At 53.8% G+C, this 24071-nt stretch overlaps 7 protein-coding genes across 7 annotated transcripts; 2 read left to right on the top strand and 5 right to left on the bottom strand.

The window, feature by feature from the left end:
• Window positions 1-1534: 1534 nt before the first annotated feature.
• Window positions 1535-4328, bottom strand: LDX57_003304 (ankyrin repeat domain-containing protein; the record flags this gene model as incomplete). Its single annotated transcript, XM_046084948.1, has 3 exons — window positions 1535-1558; window positions 1650-4114; window positions 4172-4328. The coding sequence occupies 3 exons, from the start codon at window positions 4326-4328 to the stop codon at window positions 1535-1537; spliced, it is 2646 nt and encodes an 881-aa protein (XP_045940911.1).
• Window positions 4329-7078: 2750 nt separating this feature from the next.
• LDX57_003303 (uncharacterized protein) lies at window positions 7079-8053 on the bottom strand (the record flags this gene model as incomplete). The annotated part of the gene is made up of 1 exon (XM_046084947.1): window positions 7079-8053. One exon carries the CDS (start codon window positions 8051-8053, stop codon window positions 7079-7081), a length of 975 nt encoding a protein of 324 aa, XP_045940910.1.
• A 1121-nt stretch (window positions 8054-9174) lies between these two features.
• On the top strand, window positions 9175-10815 carry LDX57_003302 (putative alpha/beta hydrolase; the record flags this gene model as incomplete). The annotated part of the gene is made up of 1 exon (XM_046084946.1): window positions 9175-10815. One exon carries the CDS (start codon window positions 9175-9177, stop codon window positions 10813-10815), a length of 1641 nt encoding a protein of 546 aa, XP_045940909.1.
• A 983-nt stretch (window positions 10816-11798) lies between these two features.
• Window positions 11799-16044, bottom strand: bud4 (putative GTP binding protein (Bud4); the record flags this gene model as incomplete). Its single annotated transcript, XM_046084945.1, has 5 exons — window positions 11799-12401; window positions 12478-13181; window positions 13233-13635; window positions 13741-15972; window positions 16039-16044. The coding sequence occupies 5 exons, from the start codon at window positions 16042-16044 to the stop codon at window positions 11799-11801; spliced, it is 3948 nt and encodes a 1315-aa protein (XP_045940908.1).
• A 1020-nt stretch (window positions 16045-17064) lies between these two features.
• mrh4 (ATP-dependent RNA helicase MRH4) lies at window positions 17065-18966 on the top strand (the record flags this gene model as incomplete). The annotated part of the gene is made up of 1 exon (XM_046084944.1): window positions 17065-18966. The coding sequence occupies one exon, from the start codon at window positions 17065-17067 to the stop codon at window positions 18964-18966; it is 1902 nt and encodes a 633-aa protein (XP_045940907.1).
• Window positions 18967-19590: 624 nt separating this feature from the next.
• On the bottom strand, window positions 19591-21306 carry LDX57_003299 (putative carboxylesterase; the record flags this gene model as incomplete). Its single annotated transcript, XM_046084943.1, has 2 exons — window positions 19591-19854; window positions 19966-21306. The coding sequence occupies 2 exons, from the start codon at window positions 21304-21306 to the stop codon at window positions 19591-19593; spliced, it is 1605 nt and encodes a 534-aa protein (XP_045940906.1).
• Window positions 21307-21927: 621 nt separating this feature from the next.
• set9 (SET domain-containing protein) lies at window positions 21928-23967 on the bottom strand (the record flags this gene model as incomplete). Its single annotated transcript, XM_046084942.1, has 2 exons — window positions 21928-23796; window positions 23857-23967. 2 exons carry the CDS (start codon window positions 23965-23967, stop codon window positions 21928-21930), a joined length of 1980 nt encoding a protein of 659 aa, XP_045940905.1.
• Window positions 23968-24071: the final 104 nt, after the last annotated feature.

The following is a 24071-nucleotide window of genomic DNA, read 5'->3' as shown; positions in this document are numbered from 1 at the left end:
CCGGCGTCTTTCAGCTAAGTCAAATCTGCGTGGATATGGCAGTGCTAACTCATTATCAGCAGTCAATCAATCGAGATCAAAGTCCTTGACGCTACGGTGATCATCGTTGAATACTGCCATCTTGCACTCGTCCTTGTCCCCCTAGCCAAGCCTGCATCACAGGGATAACGGCGCAGCAGCTCGTTATTGTTTGCTACTATTTGGGAACACCGAAAGATCAGCCATCTCCATGACCGAGCAAGTAAGCGACCTGAGATTGGCCGAGACCCACCGCTGGTTCAAAAGTACGTACGAAGTAGCACGAGTGCCGTGACAAGGCTAGCCACAAAGTGGGGAAGACTTGGGATTATCTCAGGCAAATTAGAAGGAGAATAGGAAACCTAGCAGCCAGTACCACCTTGGGTAGTAGTACATCAAGGCCTAGGGGCCCTCTCTTTGTGAGCACCTTCAACTATTGGTTGTGTGGTTACGTCCCGGTTGGGAGTCATTTTTGGGCATGCGGAAAACCTCCAAATCAAGTGGTTGAGGGAGGGGAGGGAGCGAGCTTCCATGTATCTGTCCCACAAAGCCTGCACACCCTCACCAGTCCTCCTGAGATGCGACTATGCTCACGGAATCCGACCGAATCTATCTGCTAGAAGCCGTCAGCAGTGCCCAAGGAATTCCTCCAACACTGCATTCGACTTGCAAAGTTCCGTCAACCAGATCATGATCCCGCTTCATATCGGGATAGGTGCAGATGGAGTATGCAAGTGATACTGCTCCTCTCATGGCGTCAGCCGGGGAGAATAGTCACTCAGTTCGGAAACCCCTCGCTCGCAGAAATTCGAAGATTTAATGGCGCATCCACAACTTCGTCACGTTGTAAGAGCCTGGAGGGAAATGCGTAAAATGAGTATCATAAGAGGAACGGCAACTGCAATGACACCTGAAGTGGTATGAATGGTTGATGAGCTCTCTTTTGTGGCCGTCGACAGTTTCGGTGTCTCCTACAATGCACTCATCCACGGTTTCATCGTCTGGTTGTGGAAGATCCTGGTATCTTCATAAGAACTGGTGTTTCGCACCTTTTTGACCGCGAGATCCTGGTTCGAAAATAAAAGATATTTCAATCAAACTAATTGTAGAATTATTGCTATAGATAGATTACCATTAGGATAATTACTTTTTCATAAGGTTCTTGATCAGTTTTGTTGCTGCATCTGTCTTTGATCACTACATGAGTCTCCATACCGTACGATCAAACCCTCCAGCCATCTCTGGACATTATCTGACAGTGAAAATAGGGGCCCGGTCTTGTTATGCTCGGTGGACTCTATTGAAGCAGAGACCTCGAGGAATGCATGGTCTTCACACACATTAAAGTATTCTGCGTGGCCGTACTTGTCCATGCAATCAATGCATAAATCAACGTCTGGGCAAGTTTTGCAAACAAATCGAGGACCCTCAATCCGATCGATATGCTGAATGTTACAGGCCACTTCGTGATGTACAGATCCGTCTTCGACCGGTGGCGATATTTGTTGCCGGAAGCTCATGAGAGCCCCGTCCAGATCTTCTAAAAACATCAGGCAGTGGCCCAATCCATGAAAGTAAATAGGGTCCTTGCTTGACTTTGAACTCAAGATCCTCTTCGACAAGTCACACACAGATTGCTTTAAGGCACTCGCTTGGATCTCCTGAGGAGTGGGCGCATGCGAAGAACAGATTTCCTTGAATATGTCGGGTTGATTTTGAGGATCAGCACGAAGCCAGTCGACACTACTTCTTCCGTACCCGTCCAGGGTGTGAGGGTCTGCGCCCCGTCTGAAGAGAAGTTCGGCCATATCCAGGTGTTTATAATGAATGGCCCCATGGATGGGGGACTTCCCAAAGCAATCCTTTTCATTGATCAAAATATCGACCCTCTTCAAACGTTCAACAAGGTGAAACTTCCCGCACTCTGCCATAAGATGGAGTGCATTTCGGTCATACCTGTCACATCTGGAAGGGTCCGCGCCATGCTGGAACAGAATCCGCACAATTTCATCGCTTGAAAGCTCTATAGCAGCTTGGAGAGGAGATTGGTACTCCTCTATTGTGGTGGGATTGGCTTCCACGCCGTCTTTCAACAATGACTTGACAACTTCGTATTTTTGGCGTCGAACAGCTTCGAGCAGGGCGCTATCCCTCTGGACTTTGGTCATGGCACCCGAGCTTAAGAGGAGCTTGACTACCTGGTCATGTCCCCACCTTGCCGCTTCCATTAAGGCGCTTGGGGCTGCTTCGTCTGGCAAAGCTTCACCCAGGTTGACCCCCTCTAGCAGAAGCCACTTGATAAAACGGACTTGCCCATGCTGCGCGGCGTACGTCAGAGGCGTTTCGTTGTATTTGTTTCTGGCCCGGAGGTCTGCCCCTGCCCTCGAGAGCACACCGGCAACCCCCTCATGTCCTCCTATAGCGGCATAGTGCAACGCAGTGTCTCCCTTATCGTCCTTCGTGCTAACCTGCGCACCCCTGGAGATAAGGCCTTCGACCATCTTAACGAGATTTGCAGCGGAGGCCTCATGTAAAAGAGTACTTCCCGGGCGCGTATATACCCACGAATTTCCGTAAATCTTCTGATGTATACTCAACCATTGGTCCATCATCTTCTGCAGGGCCTTGGTTTCGTCCTCTAGATTCGTAGACTGGTCGGCCATGGCCTTTTCCGCGTGGTAAAAAAGATTGTTGGCGCTATACTCTATGAGAGGGATTTCCTCCAAGAGCTCCTCTCTCTCATATCGTTCCAGTCGTATTTGGCCAACTTCTGTGACCAGATAATTCAAGCACGACCGATAAAGTGTTAGGTGGTGTTCGGGTTGGAGGTCGTGGCTTCTTTCAATCGCAGATCTGGGGACTGCTCGAGCCGCCAACTGATCGAGGCCTTGCGTCATGACGAAATCCTTGACGGTCTGGTGGATGGGTCGGACAAAGTCTTGGTCTCCCGGAATGATTTCCAGTAGACCCCCGGACCATGCATTGATCTTTGAAGCCATCAGCCGGTTATCTTTCACAAGTCTGCAAGGTTCATTCCCTATGCTTCCCTGAGGTGTGAAGACGGCGCGACTTGAAGCCATTGCATACCGCAGCTCTGTCACAGACAGGGGTTGTTCAGCCAGAAAAACCCATTGGAATAGCACCAATGAATCGACCAAGTAACTCTCATCGATTACGGACTCAAGGATATAACCATAGGTATCTGCCAGCTCCCTGGGAGCCTGCCCTAGCCAAAGGTAGACCTCTTCCAAGCACTGGCCATCTCTGACCCGTTTTTTCACTAAGGGCACAATGAGGTCGACCCAGAGAAACACGCCATGGGCCATTTCAGTCAAGTTCAGAGCCAGGTTTTGCCACGCGTCTTGGTCTTTGGGGTAATTGTGGTCCACAAAACTCTTCCACCCGAGGCGGTCGTTTATGAAAAGCGCGATGTCGTGGCCATTATGGGCCTCCATGTGAATCTCAAGCCCCGGGGAATCAGATAATACGGGATAGTGACAGGAAGAGATACAGAACTTTGCTTTGGCATCAACTGCAGCGAGCTCTTCCTCTAGCTGATTGAAATACGTCACGAGCTCAGACGCAGATTTTTCTCCTGCCTCATCCAGTGCGTCTACGATGATTGTCACCGGTTTGCGCTGGGCGGAAGCGACAATTGCTTCCCGGAAATACCGTTCTAGCTCCGGCTGTTTCCATTCCCAGTTCTGCTTTCGGGCACCGACTGCGCTACCCTTTTGCAGATAAACCTGTCGCATCATATCGCAGACGTAGGAATCCTCGCGACACAATTGGGCTAGCAGGGACCGAAGCATGCCCAGTGGTGTACGCTGGAGTGCTTGGCCTCGAGCATTGAAAAAGAAATTGAGAATGACCCTCTCCTCGCGTGGTGTATGTTGCGGTCTGTCCCACAGAAAAGCCATCAATATGGGCTTCCCGGACCCCGGCTTTCCCTTGATCCACAAAACACCCCGAGTCTGCTTTTTCCAGCTCTGGAAAACATCCTGTTCTATGATCCATTCACAAGTGCCCCTGTGTGGGCGTCGAATGCTATGGTGGGTCTCGTGCATTTCTGCAAATGCGAGTGATCTTAGAAGATCTGTGGTGAATCGTTAGACCTGTGTTCCGCAGCACAAAAGTGATCACTCTGACTGACCGTTTGCATCGTCCCTTGTAGGTGCAGATGTGCTGGACATTGGAGAGGAGCTTATATTGACCACGACTGGCCCATGGAACGTCTGTGCACCCCCTTGATTCAAGACGAGTGTCTTCTCGTTGGTGAAGGTTGCACCAGCTGGTCCTCGTTTCTCCATGATGCGAGGGGGGTAAAAGATGCGAAGGAAGCTACACGGGGCGTGGTTCTGGCTGGGTCGGTCGCAAACGTGTCGCGGACTCGCAGCTAAGTCAGTCTGGTCTGTGTCAGGGGTTGAAGATCAGAGAGGGGGGGGGACGGCTCTTTTGCACCTTCACGTATTTTTGTAGCCAATCTCTGGGGTCTTTCGCTCAATCCCTGAAAGCTTCCTTCCTCTTCTAAACGAGATCTCTAGAACAGGTCTTCGGCGGAAGATTTGGTGGACTGCCTCAAGCATGAAGGTTTCCCATATCAAAAACTTACTTCTGGATTACGGAAACGACATCATCCATCATTAATACTCCACGTGTCATTCCTTCGTTATTAGCTACAGCCTTAGGAAAAATCTGCAATCTAAGAAGCAAACAGATTGCCCAACCGTCCCACACGAATTTGGGATACCATGGTAGACAACAAGTTACAGCGGCGCAGCATCTGGTGGTACAAACCGGGATGCTCATAGCAATTGGCTGGATGGCCCGATCTATATGCCAGTTGCCGCTTCAGAGCGGGTGAGCGAAGACTGCCATTTGCTCGTGGCACCACTTGTCTAGAGATGAACGTCGTCAGCCCAAGTTCAGAGACACCAGTCTTGTCCAGACCGGTCTTTTCTTGTCTCACTCGGGACAGACGTCTTTCTACTACCACACCCTGTACGATGAAAATGTCCGAATGACCATGTTTTGGACTGGTAACCAATGGATTTGGCTCTGGGATGTATTTTCCCCCTCATACGCCGGTTCTTTCGGCACAGTGGATGCGTTATACGGGGCAAATTCATAGATTTATCAAGCACTCAAGCACCGGGGCAGACATACCGGGCCTCCGATTCGTCAAACGCGACGAAGACACCAAAATAATTCGGACGTCGATGCTAAATCCTTCGTGTACCAGAAGTCGGGCACTCAAGCATTTAAAGCGAGTCCTGATCGCTTGAGAATTTCTACGTCTCCAAACACCACCATCTGCCAAACCACCACCACAACACTGCGAAGCAGATCTACCGTGATTAAAACACATGGACCCACGTGACTTTCATATCGCAATCATTTGCGCAGTGGATCCTGAATTTCGGTCAGCGTTAGCGTTATTCGATGAGGAATGGGGCGACTGCGGCAAGGCCGATGGTGACCGAAACACCTACCGGACGGGAAAAATCGGTCAGCATCCCGTTGTTATTCTGCCCTCTTCTGCGATAGGTAAAGTAGATGCGGCGAGCGCAGCTGCGAGCATATCCTCCAGCTTTCCCAATATTAATGTTTGCTTTCTTGTCGGTATCTGCGGCGGCGTTCCCAAGCCAAAGCAGGGTTCGGAGATCTTTCTGGGGGATGTTGTCATCAGTAACGGCATCGTTCAACTTGATTTTGGGCGGCTAGTCGGAAATCATATCGTCCGTAAGGATACCCTCCTGGATGTCCCTGGACGTCCATGTGGGCCCGTGCGGATGTTTCTCAAAGTGATCGAACAATGAAAGAACGCCCCGAGTTCGAAAGATCGATATCTGCGTGCATGCAAGCCCTCCACAGCAAAGCTCCCATGACGGAAATTGAACCGCCGGGGGAGGATGAAGCGTACCCCGCGAGCCATCGGCACATGCACCGCTATCCTCCCGCCGCCTGCTCGACGTGCGCAAGATGCAGAGAGTCAACTGACCTTCTTCCCTGTGAAAGGTCAATGGAGCAGTCTTGCGAAGAACTCCAGTGCAAAGTAGGGACAGAACCACGCTCACCTCGTCCCGAAAGAGTCAGAGCGGTGCATATAGGGCTCTTCGGAAGTAGTGACCAGGTAATCAGATCAGGAGAGTACCGCGATGCATTTGCGGACAGCCATGGCATCCTCGCCTATGAGATGGAGGCGCTCGGAGTCTGGGATTCTATCCCAACAATCATCGTCAAGGGCGTTTGTGACTACGCCGACAGTCACAAAAACAAGAACTGGCAGAACTTTGCCGCTTGCAGGGCCGCTGCTTGCGTCAAAACTATGATTCCCATGTGGAATAAGACGAGGTCAGATGAGGAATCAAGCCACGTAAGTAAACCTGAGGGATCTCCTATTTTATTTCACCTGTTCCTGAAGCCTCATTGTTCATCGGATAGTTGCTAACAGAGAGAAGCCAGGGGGAGGGTATTCTTTTAGTAATACCAATTCCCGCATTTTTAATCAGGGCGGCAATGCCAGCTTTTCTGGCTTTTTTGACCTCAATATGCAATAATTTTCCCTTTTCTCTTTCCCCATTTCCCCAATCATACTATGTGATAGTCTTACCTTCCTGTTGTTGCCCATTCAATTGCCAAAGCTCGGGCCTGAATCTTCATACTGATTGCTCAATACCTCTTCATCAAACTTCATAAGCAATTCAATTTGTAGAACTAGTAACAATGCACGATAACTGTAAAAGCGTACGACTGGACCCTTACAACAAAACGACTAACCAGCTATGGAAGCAACCACAGCCCGTTTCGATTGAACATAGTCGGCTTTGCTCGAATTGGGCACGCACTGGAAATGAAACAGAAAGTTGGATCTGTAGTGGTCCTGATTTTACTTTGCGTTCCTATTATAATTGCAACTCCCTCTTCCCTGCAGTACATCTAATCGTGAATTCGAATCACAAGAAAGCGCGTGTGGTTCAGAGATACCAAAAGCCAGCGGGGGAAGGACATAAAGGACATACCAACGCCGGTCTCCGGCCACGACAAGTCTCAGTTATCGTTAGAAATTCATTGCGAGACGTCTAGCCGTCATTTTCAGTACTTCTCCCTGAATCTGTCTTTCATAATTCGCTCCGTTCGGACGCTCGCGCGAGAGTTTGTCAGTCATGACACAAATATCCTCTGCGTCGGGTTGGAAGGCCGGATGTTCGAGAATCATCCTTGCGGTTTCAATATCAGCGCGAACAAAAGCGGCTATCAGCGGTTTTTCAACCTTTCCCGAGTACGACATGCTAGCAGTGTTGAGGTCGACTTGGGGGTGCGCCAAAAGTTTCACTATGATAGTGCGCCTGATGCTGTCAGTCTCGCGAATACGTGCGGGGTTTGCCTTCCAGCCATGGATTTCGTGCCCTCGTCTAAGATCAATGGCGTCTTGTAGCTCTCCACCACGTAGGTCAATTCCTCGGTCGAGGAAGTAAATGGCGTTCCTCGGCTCAATGGGACTTGCCAGAACGTATTTGAGGACTGTTCCGTAGCGATCATCGCAGCTATTGAGAAGCTCCGGCCACTTTTCCAAGATCATATCACCTAAACACACGGTGAGCAAGTCGACGTTGGATGCCGAAAGAGCGTAGAGAACTGATAGGTCCCCATAATCAGTTCGAATCCTTTTGAAATTGGAACCATTCGCCAGTGCCTGTTCCAGGTGTTTCGCGGGATTCTGGTGGTCAAAAAGCCATCTCCAAAGCTCGATACCCTCGGCCTTGGCTCCTGCGTTAAGCAGTGGTTCGATCATGCAATTGCTGGGGCCCGTATAGCGAACTGCATAATGAAGCGGGGTTGTGCACCAATACCAGCACCCACCGCATGGATCAGCCCCATACTCGAGCAACAGCTTGGCGGCGTCTACCCGTTGATACATTAGCGCCTCAGAGAGTAGCGGCAATCGATTGGGAGTCATCAAAGAGGGACTCATTCCAGCTTCCAGAAACCCTCGGAGAGCACCAACGCGCCCCCTATCAATGGCTATTTTCATCGGCGATGTAAGGGGCAAGAAAGTCTTTTTACCAACATAACTAAAGTCCGTGCATAAAAGTTGCCCTTCTTGTATTCTTCTGTCGTGCTCGGGGCCTGTTGGAGACCAAGCAAACTCCCGTGCTCTCTCCTTAAGAATATCTCTCAAGACCACGGTGAGGCTCTTGCAAGTGCGAGAGAATCGGCTGATAGATATGTGATCCATGTAATCGACACACATCAAAAGGAGCTCAACTGGAAATTTGAAGATAGCCCCTTTTTGATACGGAACTTCCGCTCCCTCTGGATACTCAGAATGTGGCGACATGAGGGCAGATCTTTGCAATCTGATACAACGAGGCTAGTTACTGCACCAACACACGTTCCTCCTGTCTTCTCGCCCTCTTTATATACCCATCTTCGAGGCAATGGAAGTCCCCTTCAAATTTGACATCCAAATCGCGTGACCCTGTATTCTGCACCGAGACCCGAGGATTCCCGCTGTCGGCGTCAACATTTGGAACCGCGATGTTCATGATTTGATGAAAAGCAGTGCTCTTCCCTCTTGGGCCCTAGACCGAAGATGACGGACCATCGGATTATCGGCTTTGCTGTAACTGATATGTGTCCCTATTTTTTGTTATTGACGGAACCTACCTGATAGATAGTTTGACGCTCTTTGTCTCCCAAGGAACCTCTCTATCTATAGAAAAAGTGCATATTATAGTTAACTACACGGTGTAGTTAGACCAGCCTTGGCGATGACTAAACAGGACTCATACCCCGCCATCGCACACTGACCAGCGCTGCTATCCTTCACTGTCTCCTCTTCTCATCATCATCCTCTCCTCTCTCTTATACATCGGTGTCTATAGCTCACGTGATTATCCTCTCTACGGGTATACTCCAGATAGGATTTCCCGACTTTGATGGCGATGACTTCACCCGCCCACGCATCGGCTATGTTGTCGGCAGTTCGTCGGCCTTGAACTGATCCGGGGAAGTGCAACCACCAAAACGATCTCTCTTTATTGTAATTACTCGGTCAATCTCTTCCTCGTCTTCCCAGACTCGATCCAGGCTCTGCTCTACTGTTCTCTGAACGAAACTTCCTACATTGTCTACCAGGTAGAACGAAACATCATGGCGACCCCCGGCCTTCTCTATGTGACGATGCACCCCCGCGATTCGCTTCCCGCGGCCCAGTTCCACGACTGGTACAACTCCGAACACGGTCCCTTGCGTTTGCGCCTGCCATTCGTTACCAATGGCTTCCGTTATCGAGCCACCGATGGCCTGGAGCCCGAATGGGTAGCACTCTATGATATTACGGACATGGTTGAGCTGACCCGCGAGACCTACCTGGCTCTCCGTGGGGACGGCATCAAGACCCCGCGCGAGAAAGCCACCATGGCCCAGATCGCCGTCGATCGTCGCCTATACGACCTTCTCGATGATCAAAAAGTCTCCGACTACCAGCCCCTCGAAACTCAACCCGATTCCTCTTCCGCCGGCTCCGTCCTCGTTGCCATCTCGCTGACCGTGCCTGCCGACGCCGCCAAAGAGGGCGAACTGAACCGCTGGTACCGCGAAGAACACATCCCAATGCTGGCCCGCGTGCCCGGCTGGCGGCGCACTCGTCGCTTCGTCACCGCCGCCATCGATCCCAACGCCCCCCGAGAATTCCTGGCCCTACACGAGTACAGCGCAACTAATGGGCTGGGAGGACCTGAACACAAGGCCAGCATGGATACCCCCTGGCACCATCGCCTCATGAACGAGGCGGTGACCGACAAGAAACGCCGCGTATACCAATGGACCTACACCTTTGGCCCGGCACCTCGCGAGCTCTCGTCTCTCGCCTCCCCCGATGTGGGCGGACCTTGGGCCTCCAACGACGGTCGCACGCGCACCTTACCGTCGACCTCCCGCCCGGCTGTCGAATCTTTCGTCACCACCCCCGACGGCGTAGACCTTCCTTACCGTCTCGAAGGAAGTACGGACCCGCAGAGCCCGGTGATCGTGCTTAGTAACTCGATCCTGGTCGACTACACCATCTGGGACGGCTTCGTCGACGCCTTCTTTGCCAACCCTAAGAACCAGTCTTTCCGCATCCTCCGCTACCTCACGCGGGGCCGTCTCCAGGAATGCGGCACGGCTCCCGTCAACATCGACCTCCTCGCGTCGGACATCATTGCGCTCCTCGATGCCCTGCGCATCCCCGCCGCCACGCTCATCGGCGTGAGTCTCGGCGGCGTGACGGTGCTCAACACCGCCCTGCTCCACCCCTCCCGCATCACCCGATTCATCGCCTGCGACACCAACAGCGCCGCGCCCGAATCCAACCGCAAAGCGTGGAATGACCGCGCTGCGCTGGCTGAAAGCGACCGCGCCGTGTCGTCTACCACGGGGGAGCCGATCATCGGCGAACAGCTGGCCGAAGCCACCACGCGGCGCTGGTTCGTCTCGGAATCATACACCACGCAGCCCGCGGTGCCGGCCCGCGTCAAGGAAATCGTCCGCACCAACAGCCTGCACGGCTTCCGCACCGCCATGCAGGCGCTGTGCGCGTATGACGTGCGCGACCGCATGGCCGAGGCCCAGGTTCCCGGTCTCTTCGTGGCCGGAGAAGGCGACGGCGTCCTGCCGCAGACGATGCAGCAGATGGCCAAGGACTTGAAGGGCGACGCGGAGCTGAAGGTGATTCCCAAGGCGGGACATTTGCCGATGGTCGAGCAGCCGAGTGCGTTTGCTGAGGTGGTGAATGGGTTTTTACATGCTTAGTTCGATAAGATTGATTGATTGATTTATGGACTCGATTTATTATTCTTTCTTTACATCCTTTCGGTCTTCGGAGGTTATTTATATCCCTGTAGATCCTCTCGTAGTTCCGACCACCATCATACAGTTCGTCCTAGGCTCAAAGTCCGTTATATATACCTACCCGTCCACCATTATATCTATCTCGCCACGAAACCTCCTTAACCGTCCCAAATTAACCGTAAGAAAAGTCCCTTGAATATACTCCATATAGTCCATTCGGTTGCCAGGACAACCACGACACCCGCCACCAGATACAGCCAAAATATATCCGAGTGCAGCCAGGCCCGTCAGGCACAACTACTCCGTAATGGCCTATCTACCACCTACCTACGTATGTACGTACGACAAAAGTGAGTAGATCATCCCCACCTGCCCACATCATCCACGAATTGAAGAAGGGGTAGTAAATCAGTACATTCATCCATGAATCCGTACAGAAAAATATACTATACGCAGATACCCAGGTAACATTAATGTTTTGCCGAAACTTTGGACATAGGTAGAGAGCAACGAAGACCGAGATATATATGTACATAAACATGAAAGATAACCAAACGGAGCCGAGCATGAGTCTCACCCCTGTACAAGGATACCCACGGTGGACAACTACATTCGAAACCAGTTCAGATCTCAGGAAAGAGAAATCCTAGCCTCTCAGAAAGGATAATACAAGAACGAGAGCAGGACTAGAGTTCAAGAAAACAATTGAATTATTGACTCAGGAAAGAAAGAAAAGGCGCTATGTATCATTAATGTACGACAGAATTCCAAGGGACAATCAACGGCAAGGCTAGGGACGACGACGAAAAAGAAAGAGAAAGAGAAGAAGAGCATGCTGTGGATGCGCAAGAGAGATGAAGAACAAAGAAAAAACAAAGATAGAAGGGACAACGCGGGAAAAGCTGACAATTGTACATCAACGTCGCAAGTAGAAGGGAAATGAGTTAAAACATCAAGGAGCGAGCCTTGTTGCGCCGAGCATCCGCGCTGCGAACTTCGGGCTGGGACTGGGTGTGGCGGTGACGAGGCCGCGACGAGGCGGGCGGACCCGGAACGCGGGAGGCGGAGGAAGGCGGAGGCGGAGGCGCGTCTTTGCGTGGGGGCGGAGGTCCGCCTAGGGACGATGTCGACGTCGACGCCTCCGGCTCCCGCCGTGCCTTGACGCTGCGTTCATGCTTCAGCACGAAATCGGTCCATGGCTTCGTCTGATTGCTGCCGCCCGAGCCTTTGCCTACAGCATCGGCTAGCACTTTCATCCATCCGTCCTTTTCGGCTGCGCTGTCGGCATAGAAGTCAATCACCTCGCCGTTGCCGAAGCGAATCCGGAATCCCTCCTCCACAAACATGTATCCCTCCTCTTCTTCGGCGAAGGCGGATTTGCGGCGTCCACCACCGCGCGTGGTCGTCTCCTTCTGGGTCAACGAAGACCGGTCGTCAATAAGCTTTGCGGCTTTCGACAAGTTGATCGTGGCACGAGGCTGTCGCGTGGTCTCGTGGAACGCGGTGAGTTTGGACCCCTGAAGCTTAAAGAAACGACGCCGCCAGTACTGTGTGTCGCACAAAAATGTTAGTCACAACGTCCAGCCTGAGGGGTGAGGGTCACACAGGGGCAAAGGAACTTACCGGACAATCTCCTCCCTGTTGGGAAAGGAACCCTTCGTAGCTGCGAGCCGAGACACTTTCGGCATCTCGCATTTCCCGGATACAAGCGTTCATGCTCTTGGGCATGTCGTCGTCCTTGGTGCCCTTGGGGCGGGGAACAAACAGTAGCTGCAGCTCCAACTTGCCGATCTTGTAAGGCGGTCGACGCTGAGATGCCGAGCTGGCGGTGCTCTTTTTGCTCTTGACGCTACTCGGCTGCTCCTCAACCGCCCATTCGTTGAAGCAGGCGATATCGACGGTGTACGGTCGCCCGAAAGCATGTTTTTCGTGGTCGCTGAGAGCGACGTATGCGCGAGCAAAGCTGCCGTCCCGGGCGATGAGACTCCTTAATCGATCCCACACCCCGGCGTTGGCATCTTTGCCCTTTTGTTGCTGCGAGGCCAGCTGCTGCTTCATATCAAGCTCCTTACGCTTCCGGGGCGACGCGAAAACTCGACTAAACGTCGATGCCTTTTGCCGGGTTGGCGAGGCCTGAGGGGCCGGCTCCGGGGTGCGGAAGCGCTCGTCATCAACCTTCATCTGCAGAGTAAGCTGGAATTCGAGATCATTCTGGACGATGAGTTCGAATTCTTGTCCGATCGGAGCGGACTTTCCGAGTTCCAGCCACGCTGTGGTCACGCAGTGCAACCCGTTGTCCAATGTCAGAGAGAAATACGATCGCTCGCCTGCCATTTGAGTTAGTTGGTGCATATGGGCAAAGGGTTGAGGACACCTACCTCGCGGAACTGGCAGATCCAGGTACTTCAGGCCGACGACCTTAACAAAAAGACGACCGCGCTCTTCGCCTTCTTCCAAGGCTCCGTTTAGTGCAGGCTCGCTTTCTTCGATAGTGGCGGGCGTCTCTTGAACGTTACTCTGCTGTCCGGGGAGAGGAGGCACGGGGCCTGAGACGGGCTTCTTGCGAATGGCGCTCGAGGAAGTGCGGATGCTTGAACGCCGGGGCTGACCATTCCAAGGGACCGTCGTCCACGTCTGCTGGCTTGCTTTGCGCGGGGAGGGTGCGGGGGATCTGGCGGCACGGGCATCGCTGGGACCTTCGGCGGGGACAGGGGCAGGCTCTTCTTCGGGGCGACTGCTGGCGATGATCACCTTGGTGTTCTGTCGCATGAGATAGCCTCTCTGTTTGGGGGGTCGGGGGTCAGCAAATGAAACATGGGGTTCTTGGGCCTGGGGAGGTCTCGTTGCACGAGAATACAATTGGGACAGGGACAGCTCAAACGCAACCTTTTGGGTTTCGATCACTCGATCGAATTCTTTATCCAGGCCAAAACCAAGGCTCTCCTCCTGGATGCTGAACGGGATATCTAACTGCATCAGGCTACTCTGTCGCTGGGCAGCCTCCTTGGGTGCTTGGGGAGCGGCGAGGAGTCCTTCGGAGGGGGGATTGTTTTCGGACGGGTCAGCTTCCTGCTGCTGGGTGTGAGTGTGGTGAGGCATCGGTGGAATATGTTGCCCGCTGACTTGACGTCGGGTAGCGGCCATCGAGTCGACGTCCGCGGGGGTCAACGAGGGCCGTGTTTTGAGTCCGGCTCCGTGGGCCTTGATGGTTGCAACAGGGTCGGGGATAGCTTCGTCGGCGGGTGATACGTCGCGATCACTCTCATCGCCATTCATGGGATGTCTAATAACAGAGTCAGGGGTGGATGGCTCCGACACCTGATCATGGTCATCCTCAGGAGTCCTAGGCCGTTGAAGAGACTCTCGGAGAGCTGCCATCTTGGGTGCGCAATCAGCCTCGTTGGGGGTCAAGTCCTGGTGCTCTGGGCTTGCTGTCTTGTTTTCAGTCTGCTCGTTGCGTTCCCCTGGGACAGGGGTCGACTGTCCGTCAGATTGCGACCCGCGTGACTGAGTGAAGTCTTCAGGGGTTTGACTCGAGTATTTGTTCTCGCCATCAAGGACATGCTTGTCCTGCAAACTCTTAAAGGACGAGTCCTTGGAGGGAACATTTTCATAATAGTCGGGTATGTCATAAAGGTCATGGTCGGGTTCTTCTTGTTTGACAATAACGCTGTTAGTGTCGTCGTCATCATCATAGTCGTTATCGTTTTCAAGCGACGGAATTGGAACGTCGGGGTCATAATGCATGTATTCTTCGTTGTCGGACTCGATCTGCGAGGACGTTTCGAACGAGTCGTCCATAAAGCTCTCGCTCTTCCGGAGATCTCTCAAAATCGAATCGCGAGAGATGTGAGGCGGCGAGTATCTCCCCGACGCATCCTCTGCAGTTTCTTCATTCTCCTGATTTTCGGTCTCCTCATTGTCCTTTTTCTCCACGTGTTCAGCCTGGGGCTCCACCACGTTGGAGTGTCGCTCGTCATCTTCCTCAATCTGGGGCTGCTGCTGCTGCTGCTCCTCATCATGACCTTTACGTTCATTTTCCTGAATCATCATTAATCGGAGTCTGTCCTCCAGCGACATGGAAGGGTGGCTCAGGTCCGTGATGTCAGACTTGCTGTAGGTAGCTGGGCCAGGAGGGGGAGGCAGACCCCGTTGACTACCGCCGCCACTACCACGCTCAAATGCAGCGGCCAGTTTACCGGGAGACGAAGGGCGCGGGGAGAACGACGTCCGACCTGCAGCGGGCAACGGTGGTAACGGTCGGCGCTCCTCGTTCGAGTCTATGGACTCGACACGGGCATGGGTTGCTGGCAACTCCTGGCGCGATGACGGCCGCACATCACCACTCTCGCTCTCGTCCTCCGTGAAGGGGTCCTCGTCTTCTTTCACCAAGTCCTCGTTCGCGTTGGCTGGGCTCATGTAGCGCCAATCCTCGGGCAGCACGACGGGGGTCTTTTCGAGGTCCTCCAACGAGGCATCGAAGCTATCATCGCGGTCCATGGATGATTCACGGTCGAAACTGATATCGGCCTCGTCCTCTTCGGAGTCATAGCTGCCGTCGCGCGATCCTGATGCGATCGAGGATGGATCGGGGGTAGTCATCTCATATTCATTGACCTGAGGTGGCGCAGCATCGAACGTCACGCTCTTCTGGTATCGATTGTCGAAGTCCGACCAAATCTCGTTCTCCGGATCGAAGCCCATATCTTTAACACCGAAGCGGCTCGCTCTAGATAAGGAGGACTTGGCCGGGGGCACTTGATCCTTGCTAGGCGATGGTGGTCGGGGCCCAATCTGCTGGGCAGCATCTCGATCATGGGCTCCCTGCGATTGCTTCTGCGGCGACTTGCTCGTGGACAATGGTCGCTGGGGCACGTAAACCTGGGCGGGATCGTACTCTTGATTGTGGTCACGGAACATGTGGCTGTTCTTGACGCGCGACTGCCGCTTGAGATTCTCGAGAGAGGGCCGCTTTGACGGAGTAAAAGATGACTCCGGGTCATAAGGTGCCTGATTCTCCGAGCTCCTGTGGAAAGGAGAGCCAGATTCGCGACCTTGCCAGAAGAGACGCGGTGAAGCAGGGGCGTCGTAGGGCGACGACTCAATGTTTCTCGTTGCCTGCGTGGATCTCGTTAGTCAAGATGGTCTTTGTCTGCGCGTAAGCGACAGGGGAGTGATGCTCACTTTCATGGTTTGATTCCAGATCGGTGAATTTCTCCTTTGAGCCATGGGACTCACTTCTGATAATGGCCGCTGGCCGGGTCCAGAACTCATGTTGAGATTCGGGAGACGAGAAGAAATTTACAAACACAAAGACAAAGAAAACACACCGCTAGAGACGGAAAATAATTAGCACAGCTCGTTTCATCATCGCACAAGGATCGAAGTCCGTGGGCTCTTTCTCCCCACCCCCTTACTGGAATGTTGCGCATTACCTGTTTGGGATAAACAACAACAACAGAAGTTGAATGGAAAATTCGATGCGAAAAATGCCCGAAGAATTGAAGTCCCCAAAGTCAATCGGGGCAATTGGATGTGCGGAGGGGAAAAAGCAGCTCGTTCAGATCATCAGACAGAGGAAAACGGATACGTCACAAGAGGCAGATCATCTACAACGATGACCGATTCGTCAAGAATGTCTCTCTTTGTTTGGACCTGGTTTCACAGGATACAAGTGCGACAAAAGCGAAAGAATGTAGAAGGTAAAGAGAAGAAAAGGGAAAAGAGCAAATGGGAATACAACGAAGGGGAAGGAGGGTCAACAGCACGCCGTCCACCACCGGAGCGGAAACCAAGACAAAGGGGAGAAACAAACGAGGAACGGGACGTAAGGGACGGGGGGGGAGGAGGGAGGGAAGAGAAGAGGAAGGATGTTAAGTAAGTGCCGGGCGTGTGCGTCAGTTGAAACCCGTGGGCGCGTAGAAACCGGATGCCAGGCGACTGGAGCTGGCGATGGAGACAAGCGACGATGTTGACATTCGCCGGCGGGAGTCTCCATAGCAACCGCTTCCGCTCGAGGGCCTCGATGCCTGGGTGCCTGCCCGCTCAGGCCCCATCGCGGCTGCGGCTCCGATCGCTTTAGTCCCGGGTAGGCTTAGCGCGATGATCGCCCGCCAGCGTCACTTTTTCCGCTTTTTCTTTTCGGCTGCCAACTTTCTGGCCTTCTCCAGTTGCCATCCACCACCTGCCCTCCCACCCTTCTGTGGCATCATGAATCGATTCGGCAAGCTGTCTTTACAGCTGCCTCCTTCGGTATGCCTTTTCTGTCAGAGTCGAAATGCCTTCCTCCCGTCCGCTCTCGGCGCTCAGTCCGTTCGCACCATGGCTGGCGGTCGCCTCCGCCGCAGAGAAGTTGCCCGTAAAGCGCTGTCTGCCGATGTGGCCAAACCTTCCTTGAAACAGGATCGATCCAGGAACGAAAAACGTGGCCCCTTCGCCGGAATGAATCAGACCGAGGCTCGCTTTCGTGATGCTCCTCGACCGCGATCCGCCGCCGCCGTAAAACGCTCGGGGGAGCCCGAAAGCAAGAACCAGAAAAGCGACAGCCCGCTATACAAAGCCCTGAAGATGCAAACCACGTTGACTCCGATGACATACGGCCGTCGGACGGCGATCAAAGCGAAGCTCGCTGAGATCACCAGTTTCGACCAATTCCCTCTGCTGCCCGTTGTTCGACACTCGATTTTTTCCCAGGCCCTACCGGGTCTACTTGACGTCACTCCGACCCCGATTCAACGTTTGGCGATACCTGAGCTTCTTAAGGAAACGGAGGACGACGGCAAATCACGACGTAAGAACGATCTCGAGGCGCAATACGACCAATACCTTCTCGCCGCGGAGACCGGGTCCGGAAAGACTCTGGCCTACCTGGTCCCCTTGATCGATGCCGTCAAGCGCCTGGAGGCGGAAGATAAAGAGACCGAGAAGCTTGAGCAGGAGAAACAGGCGAAAGAAAGAGAGGAGCGGTTGAAGAAGCAGGCCTTCGACATCGAGCCCGAGCTTCCTCCGCTTTCAAATGCCGGCAGACCTCGCGCGATCATACTCGTGCCCACGGCTGAACTAGTGGCGCAAGTGGGCGTCAAAGTCAAGGCATTCGCGCACACAGTCAAATATCGCTCGGGCATGATCTCATCGAACCTGTCGCCCCGCCGGATCAAAAACATCCTGTTCAACCCGGATGGGATCGATATCCTCGTCACCACCCCTCACCTTCTCGGATCCATCGCCAAGACCGAACCCTACGTGCTCAGCCGCGTCAGCCATTTGGTCCTCGACGAGGCCGACTCGCTGATGGACCGGTCTTTCCTGCCGACCACCTCGGATATCATTAGCAAGACGGCGCCGTCACTGCGCAAACTCATACTGTGCTCAGCCACCATCCCTCGCAGTCTCGACAACCTTCTGCGGAAGCGCTACCCGGACATCAAGCGGCTTACCACGCCCCAACTACATGCCATCCCGCGTCGCGTGCAACTCGGAGTAGTGGATATTCAGAAGGACCCCTACCGCGGCAACCGCAGTCTAGCCTGCGCGGACGTGATCTGGTCCATCGGCAAGGCCGGCGACAGCGAGCCTGTCGGACCATTCGCGTCGTACATGGAGCCGAACGTCAAGAAGATCCTTGTCTTTGTCAACGAGCGCGAGGAAGCCGATGAGGTGGCCGAGTTCCTCCGATCCAAGGGCATCGACGCTCAATCGCTCTCTCGCGATTCCAGCGCCCGCCAGCAGGAGGAGACTCTCGCCGAGTTCACCGAAACGCCCCCGCCCCCGAGCCCGGAGGAGATCATGCTCGCTCAGAAGCGCCGCCGCGAGGAGAACGCCATCCCCTTCGAAATGCCGCGGTCCCCCACGTCGGACCGAAGCCGCCGTCTGCCCAACACCAAAGTTCTCGTCACCACGGACATTGCGTCCCGCGGTATTGACACTCTCGCGGTCAAGACCGTCATCCTGTACCATGTTCCTCACACGACCATCGACTTTATCCACCGTCTCGGACGTCTGGGGCGGATGGGCAAGCGTGGTCGTGGAATCGTTCTCGTGGGGAAGAAGGACCGCAAGGATGTGGTGAAGGAGGTGCGCGAGGGTATGTTCCGCGGACAGGCTTTGATTTAGCGATTGCATATAGAGCACGCACGAGATCAAGTGTCGTCAGGGAAGGACATGCCTCTTATGTCTGCATTTCATGTACAACAGATATCATATCGATGTATATTATCTATCATTCTGTATAATAAACGACGAACCCAGCAGTATAGACATTCAATCTAACCATCGTATATAAATCCCATCCGCCGCGGAGGAGATGCCGTTCGCAACCAGGCGCCGCGCACATGGAATTGAAACGTCATGGCTTGATGAGATTGCTCGATTCTTTAATGAGCGGAATGGAGGCAGGCAGTAGGCTTCTGAATGATTTCAAGACTGTTCTGGAGGGAAAGAGACTGCTGCAGTTACTCAAGGCCCCGGGATTCCATCATCCAACCCGCTATATATAGTGCCATACAAACTTGGGCTGAACTCACCCACCTGTCGACCCTCGGTGACATTTATACTTTTGTTGGAACTAGAGGTATAGGAAACAGTAAAACTGATGTAGAACTTGATGAATGGATGATAGACATGTCTACTTCTTATGCAGATACTGGTTGCTTTTCTGCGTCGGCCTACCCACCAACCCCAACAAACACCTCCAATCATCGAGATAAGAACCCTCCCACCAGTTCCCCCCCCAAAAAATCAAACAGGAACCCTTCCCCCCATCCCCCTCCAAAACGCACATCTCTCCTTCAATCCGTTCAACTTCACATTCTCGAACCCCGTCTCCCTCACCACGAACTCCGACTCCGGTCCTGATCCCCGCAACTTCAACAACCCTGGCACGTCCTCTGCTGTTACCTTGTGCGCGTTTGGATCCCCCGTTTGAATAAAACTTGCGAATGCGCCTGCGTAACCGTCATAGACGAGGGGGTTTGTTTGCTGGATTGGGTTGAGGCGATTCCACTATTTTTGGGGTTATTTGTTAGTTAGAGCGCGCGCGCACACATATACACACGGCGAAGTAGGCAAGAAAAAAGAAGGAGAAGGACGGCGAAAGAAGGCAGAACAACATACATAAATCGTATCACTAGCATGCTTCGCCGGCGCGATCGTATACTCGGCCAAGTAACCCTTCTCGCCTGCCGCGTTGGCAATCCAATACGCCGGACAAGCGAGGACGAGATCCCGATAGACGAGGCCGGCGCGGACGAGAGTGGAGTTATAATTTGTCAGAGTTTCGGTGGTCCCAGTGGGCGGGTAATAGATTGATTCGAGACGGTGGATGTCTCTTGGAGTGAGGTCGGGGAGGAAGTCATTGAGCCAGGTCGAGAATGCAGTGGTGTTGGACTGGGCGTCTGCGGTGCTGAGACCCGGGGGTAGGAAGTTCTCGCCCTCGTGGGTGTTGTAGACGCCGAAGATCGAAGAGGTGGGAAGGCGCGAGGTAGAGGTTGCTTGGGAGAGAGAGTCAACGAGGAACGAGCCGTCGATAACAGGCGCCCAGGTGTATGAGGATGTGGTCCATTGGTGGGAAGCGCTGATAGTGAGGCTGGCGTCGCGGATGGTCTGGACGTCAACGGATTTGATGCAAGAGAGTGAGTCTTTCGCGGTAGCGCAGCCGGTCAGGTTGACGAATGTGTCGTAGATTTCTTCAGCCTCGGGGTCATTGTAGCGGTAGGTTTTAGGCCAGAAGGGCGAGCTGGCGAGGGCTTTGGAGAAGAGCTTCGGGTTCCCGTGGCGGCCGTTGGCAAGGACTTGCGCGACGACGGACCCTGCGCCTGCGGACTGGCCCCAAATCGTCACATTGTGGGGATCGCCGCCGAAGTGGTGGATGTGCGATTGGACCCATTTCAAGACGAATTGTTGATCGAGGAGGCCTGGGTTGAGGTCGGCAGTGGGGGAGTCTTTGATGGCTGTTCCGGGTAGGAAGCCAAACGCGTTGACGCGGTAGTTGGGGTAGATGACGACATAGTCGTTGAGGTTGGTCACGTTGAGGACGGGGTAGGAGGATGGAGGGAGGGTGAAGGAGGCGCTGCCTTGGATGAAAGCGCCGCCGTAGAAGACGACGAGGACGGGCCTACGCGCAGATGAAGGATTCCAAGGCCGCGAGAAGAGACCGAGGTAGAGACAGTCTTCGGAGCCGTTGACGGTGCGCTGAGGGCACATGTCGAAGTCTTGGTCCGTGTTGTAGATGCCATTGGATATGCGCTGGGGTGGCTGAGGCGCTCGAAAGCGGTTGATTCCTGTCGGAGGGCGGGCATATGGGATCTTGCGGAAGTATGAAAGACTGTAGGTTGCATCGTACTTGCCTTGGAAGGCTCCGTAGTCCAAACGGATCAAGGGATCGTTGTAGGCGCTGACAGGTGAAATGATGCAGAGCAAGCTGAGTGCCTGCAGAGTGAGGGAGAAGAGCCGCATGTTTATAAAGGCCGATCTTCACCCCCCTGGGGGATTGCAGGGAAGGCCAAAGCCAAAGCCAAAGCCATGATTTTATAAGTTGAATCAGTTAACACCAAGTCTGGGGATCGGGATGATACTGACCGAGATTTAGATTGAGATTGCACCGGTCCGGCCAAGCGAGGACTGCGATTGGTGCAGTTATAAATTCTCCATGGTGAAGGATGACAGAAGGAGAGAATGTGGAGACTGGAGATGGAGAAAGCGGGGGAGAAGCAGCAACAAGACTGGCATTTCTTCATGGCACATACAAATACACTCCGGGAACCTGGTTGCCATGAGCAGGGTGCTCTATATGCAGAATACCCAGGAAGGGACCAGAAAAGAAGAGAAAAAAAAAGATAGACCAACAGGCATTTATTACTCCCTTCGCAACCATGCCAATGACCCAAAACCCAACCCGAGCACAAGAAACGCCCTCCAAAGTGTACAAAGAAAAGGGTGATGAAGGTGTACAAAACGGAAAAGAAAACCCCATAGAATGCTCCCCTCTTCCAAACTCCTAGCTCGACAATCCGCCATTACGTACGAAACAAGAATGAAGAAAGAAAATCCAACCGATGATACAGAGTGTGAAAATCATTACATGGTCATGCGAAGCGAGCGAGTCCGTCGTCGGCTCGCGCGAGTGTTGCGACGGTGCTCCTCGCACGTCTCGCTGTCCTCGGTCTCCGTGCGAGGCTCTGACAGCTCCGGCGTCGGGGTGATTCCAAAGCTCACTCCGCGGTCCTTGCGGGAGACGCGCGCCTCTTCTTCGGGATAGAGGAATCGATGCACAGTGCGATGATCCATCACGCGTTCCTCGTCATCGGACGGTCCCTCGCGCTCTGTCTTGGGCCAGCGGAACCCGTATAGCATCGAGTGGCGCTCGCAACGAGGGCATTCGCGACGGGTGAGATACGAGTTGGGCTGTACAAACCATGCATTGCATGTATGGCAATCTACCCACCGATCGTAGGCCTGCGCGAGTAGCTTGGAGGTTTTGGTGTAGTCACCAGGAACGCGGGCTCGACGTGAATCGGCCTCCACGGACGGAACGACGGCGTGCCTACCCCTCGAGCGTCTCGAGCCTTTCGTCCGCTCGACCACGGTGCCTAGCTTTTCGTCTAGCTCCAGCGAGTCAGACAGATCGGACAGTGCGTCGTTGTCGCTACCCCTACGCAGACGTTCCTTCTCGGGTAGCTCCGGACCGGGCTCAACAGTCGCCGTCGGTGTCGACATCGGCATCGGGTCGTCAGGTTCGCGAGGCGAAACTTCGATAGTTTCCTCCACTTTAATCTTGACCTCACATACCGACGTCGCGGTTGTTGAAGTCGAGGAGCCGTGCGATTCGCTGGCCTCCAGCGAGGACGAAGGCGATTCACAACCGGCCACAGCAGGGGGTGGAGGCAACCCGGTGGTTTCTACATTGATTTTGTGTTCCGAAACGATTTTCATTACGGTTGTGGAGTCCGCCGCCGCGACTTCGACAGGGGGCAGTGCTGATGGTAATTCCGTGGAACAAGGCAGCGCGACACCATTCTGAGCAGATTGATCCGACGTCGAGTCCACCGTCGTCGGCTCTACCGTAGTGGTGATTTCAGTCAGCGACACTTCGGATCGCAATTTGGAACTTTGCGGCATGAATTTGGCACGCTTGCGAGGGGTGGACGAAGGCGAGGTGTCCTGGTCCGGATCGGCCCCCTGTTTGCGTTTCCTGGGCGAGCAGTGGCTGTCCAACGATAGCGCGTCGTCGGGCAAGGCTGGCGTCGACGCGGGGCTCGAGTCCTCGGAATCGACATGCGGCGACCACCCATTGCGAACGGCTCGCTCGCACGTCAGACAGAGACATTCGCAGTTGTCAATCCCAAAGTAGTCGTCGCCGTAAGACACTGTGATTTCTTCTCCGATGTAGATATCGCGCGTAGCTACCACCAACATGCCCTCGGAACCACGAGTGACCAGTCGCCCGTTCGCATTACAGTCATGGTTGGCAAACCGAGCCGGTCCCAGGAAGAAGGAGGGGGTTTTGCGTCGGCTCGACATCACGATGCTAAAGTCCTTTCTCTTCAAATCCAGGTCCTGCTCTTCCTCGCGAGTGACGGGGACCAGCGTCCCGCCGAGATATTTAATCTCCTCGCCCTGCTTGATGAACTTGCGGGCGCATATGGCCGCTTCGTGTTCGGTGATCGTGTAGCGATTGGTGGTCATGACCTCGAATGGCGAGTCCGGGAGGTACATGTGGATGTACTTGCGTAGGTGTCGACGAAACCATTCCTTCTCGCGGTCGCTCGAGAGCTTCGCCAGATACTTCTTGAGACCGGAAGTGGACAGCAGCTGCCGTTCCGCCTTCACGGTGTCCTTGGCGACAATGACATCGTGGAGGATGATGCGGGCGATATCATCTTCGACGATCCCGCGGATGGGGTTGTATTTGGTTCGATTCTTGCGCGTGTTCGTCCAGAAGTAGGCCTGTCCTCGTGATCCGTCAGACGCGGTGAATATTCAAACACATTGAAATTCAGAACATACCCGATCCACCAGCGCATCGGTCGCAACGTCGTCGTAGCTGGCCAACTTCGCAAGCGTAAGACGGTCGCGCCGCTCAACGGACGGACTATCTCTCGCTTTTGAAGGCGGCATGTCACTCTCGTGTCAAATTCCGATTCCTCATTCAATGGTTGTTCGGTTTCTGTCGGACCCAATCGTCCAAATTGCCCCGACTGCAAGTGACGAATCTAAGGCTA

Source organism: Aspergillus melleus (assembly GCF_016097325.1).
Source record: "Aspergillus melleus strain CBS 546.65 chromosome Unknown contig2, whole genome shotgun sequence".
Taxonomy (NCBI): Eukaryota; Fungi; Ascomycota; class Eurotiomycetes; order Eurotiales; family Aspergillaceae; genus Aspergillus; species Aspergillus melleus.
Note: the sequence above shows the minus strand (reverse complement) of the source record. Positions and strands in the feature narration are given on the sequence as shown.